The sequence below is a fragment of the Helicoverpa zea genome, chromosome 20 (assembly GCF_022581195.2).
Source record: "Helicoverpa zea isolate HzStark_Cry1AcR chromosome 20, ilHelZeax1.1, whole genome shotgun sequence".
In the NCBI taxonomy this organism is placed as follows: Eukaryota; Metazoa; Arthropoda; class Insecta; order Lepidoptera; family Noctuidae; genus Helicoverpa; species Helicoverpa zea.
The window spans coordinates 10,539,003-10,543,330 of NC_061471.1; the positions used below are offsets into that span (position 1 = coordinate 10,539,003).

At 34.3% G+C, this 4,328-nt stretch overlaps 1 protein-coding gene across 1 annotated transcript; it reads right to left on the reverse strand.

The window, feature by feature from the left end:
• Nucleotides 1–1,368: 1,368 nt before the first annotated feature.
• LOC124640181 (G protein-activated inward rectifier potassium channel 4-like) lies at nucleotides 1,369–3,992 on the reverse strand. The gene is made up of 3 exons (XM_047177849.1): nucleotides 3,872–3,992; nucleotides 2,749–2,872; nucleotides 1,369–2,466 (listed from the first exon to the last, which is right to left on the reverse strand). Exons 2-3 carry the CDS (start codon nucleotides 2,858–2,860, stop codon nucleotides 1,424–1,426), a joined length of 1,155 nt encoding a protein of 384 aa, XP_047033805.1. The 5' UTR covers nucleotides 2,861–2,872; nucleotides 3,872–3,992; the 3' UTR covers nucleotides 1,369–1,423.
• Nucleotides 3,993–4,328: the final 336 nt, after the last annotated feature.

Below are 4,328 nucleotides of genomic sequence, written 5' to 3' on the forward strand. Positions count from 1 at the left end.
AGATATATTTCAGTAATTCAGTTTTGAAAAACCCAAAAATATATATATGAACGCAAATGCAATTTTGTACTTATACTTCGACGTAGGTATAAAAAATGGCATGCCGTGTCCAAATAAAATTGAAGTAAGGGGAAGAGACGATGACGATGATGTAAGAAAATCGTCTTTTCTCACTAATCTCTAAAAAACAATCGAAATTATGTTACCTGAATGAACTGGGCTTCAACAGAACATAACACAGTATAACACATTTTCCGTCTGCATAGCAAACCAACAATATTTCCACCTCCGAACTAAAAAGTTCACTAAAATATTTATATCCCCTTCGCCGTCTAACTTCTAGAAACAATTTAAACTTCTGTATCTACCCTCTAATGTCATAGTGTAAGTTTTCCTAATAAATTAGTAGTACTTTATCTTAGTGTTTGCTGAAGCGCTCAGCTTCCGAACTTAGGAAAGTCTAAAACAGGTGAACCCGGAGTTATGCTTATCCATCCATTTTGTACCAACTTGAGAATTGGGGGAAGTTAGTGGTTCTTGTTCCTTATTAGTGTGTAAGTGATGTCAGTTGATAACTATGTGCTTTAGAATTATCTATCTTCATGATGTTAATAACTATGTGCCGTGGTTCTACCTTCTTTAATGGATCTTCATCACGCACAAGGAAAGTAATTAGTCTTGAAGTGTCTCTAATTTAAGGTTTATAAAGGCGAATATCCATATCTGACTGGCACTGATGCAGACTATTTTCCATCTCTAATTGTTTGGTGCCCATGCACCCACAAACTACATATCTTGTAATGGTCTCTTTACAATTAGATTCTTTGGCAAATACGAACAGCTAGTTGTTAATCAATACATTATTTCATCCAAAAGGGCTGAAAGAGTTCTACCTGTGTTTTAATTTTTACTCAGCACTTTCTGATGTTCGACCTTAATACTTATAAATAAATATATGTATTAATTATTTGTTATTTAAACAACAATCAATCTCTTCATCTTAGTATGTTTACGATAGTAATTAATAAACTATATCTTAAACACAACTCACTTTAACCTCGTTAATTACAACGTCTCAATTTGCGAATTAATTTAACAGACATTTAATTAAACCTGTTTACTCAGACACAGTTAACAACTAAATTTAACTATAAAACAATTACTTAGTGATGTAATTTAACCTTAGTTTTGTATTATGAAAATCTAAACTCTGTTATAATTAAAATGAAATGATATAGATTTTATATTTGTCTTAAAGATGCTGACTTAAAAACATTTCATTATCTTGTTAAAAAAACAGTCGCTACTCATGTATTACAAGCCTGTTTGTAGACAAACTTAATCAAAACAAGAAAAAAAAAACAAATCTCATGCCTCGATCATCATATTTAATGACTAGTAAAATAACAGAAGAAGTAGTAAGTCATCTATCCAAATCAAATAATGACAGCATAGACTTAAACTCACTAGCTGAACACAATGGCGTATCAATCCTTTCCGTTTCACACAATTTCGAAAAGTCCACATTATAAGTCTTTTTCGTTCTGTCACTGTGAACCATTTCTTTGAATCTATGACCCCATAATATGTCATGTTCTGTATAACTTGTTCGAGCTTGAACTAGCTGCCCAGTAGATTCAATAACACCCTCGAATACTGCTAAAATTTCAAATTTTCCGACCAACAAATCTGCAGCAGAAATACTATATAGAGGACTCTTTTCATCTATTACATGGATTACAGAAACAGGCCATAGGAAAAATGTTGATTCACAACCATTAATTTCAACTTCCAATTCTGTTTGTTCATAATTCTCATCATAATCATCACCAAGTTTTAAAACAAATACTGAAGCTTTGATATTTAATATTCTAGATTTCCTCATATCTCCGACTCTAAAAATCATGCATAACTGGCCATCTCTCAATGTGATAACAGCTTGTCTGCTATATAAAATCGTTTGGGTCCTTCCTTTGGGTCTTGTTAATTTTGCGAAGAGTATCCCAACCATAAAAGCTTGAAAGATTGAGCAGACCATGCACTGTAAGCACATAGCTGTAATAGTTTGGGGACATTCTAAAGTAATGGCACGTTTGCCGTACGCAACTGTGGTGTGAACCTCAATGCTGAAAAGAAAAGTGGAGGTGAATCCGTAGATATTCTTGACACAGGGTGTCCAGTCTGTTTCGTTCTGGTATGGAGGGAGATGGTCCTCAGTCAGGTCGCCATGAGTCAAGGCAATGAGCCAGTAGATAAAGCCGAAGAATAGCCAGTCTCCGGTGAAAGCTAAAAAGAAGTGGACAAGAGTCCACCTCCATCGAGCTTCGACCATGGTGACAAACCATCTTGAGAAGAAGCCCTGGTGGTTTGTCTTGCCTTTATAGATGTTAAAATCTCCGTTTTTGAAGACGAATCTTCTAGTTTCTTTGTTTGATCGTGAACGTGCTTTTTGAACGTGTTGTGGTCCTGAAAGGGAATAAAATGTATTTGTCATCATAGTTTTTGTTTGTTTCATGGTAAGGTTACATAAGTTTGATAATATTTGATTATATTAATAAGAACAGACTGATATAATAAGATTTATAAGTACACTTAATTGCTCTACATGGCACAATTCTATGTGTTGGCATCTGTAACTTTATACATCTGATGGGTCAATATCGCATAACAATTTTCATTTAAACCCTTTAAACCTTTATCACGTAATGTATGGTAAATATAAATTAGGTATATTATCACTATACTCACTATTTTTGGGGTAATAAACACCCGGTTCTATGAAAACAGCTTCTACTATTGAATTTTCTTCGGTATCGTCAAAATCTTCTCTGAAACATTTGAAGACTTCTCCTTCACTCATGACTGAATTCAGCTGAAATAAAACATTTAGATTTAGAAAATACATTCAAAAAGTTTTGTAAAAGTTTAGGCATTAGTGGTGCCATCCTGACAAAAATTATGTATATTCTTATGAAAACCTAGAAAAATATTTTGCAAATTATCAAGCATTACCAGACGTATGAGAAGATGCACCCGTGGGTTTGCAAATATAACGTAAGCTGAGTAAGTGTAGGTTGTAATCCCAACAATAATTTCACAGAAAACATGTCACTATGTTACTAAGAAATGCTTTAAAGGCAATACGAGTACATAGAATTCTACAAAGTGATACGTAACATTTTCAATTGAGTGGTGAGTGAATTGCTGTACGATTTCTCGTACTTGCGCTTTCAATATCAGTGGAACATATCGCTTTGTGCAGTAAATGCATCAATAAAGTTCACTTTTTTGGTAAAAAATATACATTATGTTGCAACCTTTATAATATTACTGTAATAGGATAGTACAGTTATTGTTAAAAAAACGATATCACCATGAAAACATTGAAGATCAACATTGAAGATCATCAGTAAAAGTAGAATTAAAAAGAATGGCATTAGAAGGAGATGGTGACCAAAGAAACAGTATAAAGGTTGTAGGCAATATCATACAGAAGGTGGAAGATGGTATGATCGATTGTCACGTGTGGCTGTTACTGAGCCCCATCCTTCCCATTGAGATGATACATGCTACTAATACAAAAAGAGAATTACAAGGAAAAGGAGACCTACTACACCGAACCAAAAAGAAATGAGTACATTTGTACTTATTTCTTTTGATATTATTTATATTTATTGGCTGATGATTTTTAAAAACGTTTTTGAGTTGGGATAGAATGGGAGAAAAATCACAAAGCACATTTAAATAAATATATGAGGCTGATGATGTCCTCCTAGGCTATTATCGGCCATGGCGTCTATTCTCATATAAGGAGATCAGCCAACATGACATAGTATAGTAGGGTTAATCGTTGTGTAATCGTTGATCTTACCTCCTGTCAAGTAGTTTTGCAGTCAACAGAGATGAGCCTCAAGCACATGGAACACAGAATCACAGTAACAATCATAGAACGTATCGCGATGTGTTTCATTCTCGCAAAGCCACCGCCTACTGATATCATTATCGCGAGATTTTAGGACTATAGTTCGGCCATTCAGAGAATGCGTTCCTGACACGTCGCGATTGAACTGACGACGTAACTACATTCATCGATTATTGATATAATAATGTTGTTTTAATGCTCCTCAATTGTTAAAACGGTAAACAACCAGCAAAAATATTTTTATCGTAACTGCAACGCCATTGCAAAGTTACGTCGTCAGTTCAATCGCGACGTGTCAGGAACGCATTCTCTGAATGGCCGAACTATAATTACTATAAATACCTACCACACTTTGGCTTTGATAAGAGAATTTGTTTATTCATCTTCTAGAGAGTTTTCTTAGTGA

Coding starts and splice junctions, on each gene's coding strand:
- LOC124640181 (XM_047177849.1), bottom strand. CDS start 2,860: ATGAGTGAAGGAGAAGTCTTCAAATGTTTCAGAGAAGATTTTGACGAT. Junction 2,467..2,748: donor TGTTTATTACCCCAAAAATA/GTGAGTATAGTG, acceptor ATTCCCTTTCAG/GACCACAACACGTTCAAAAA.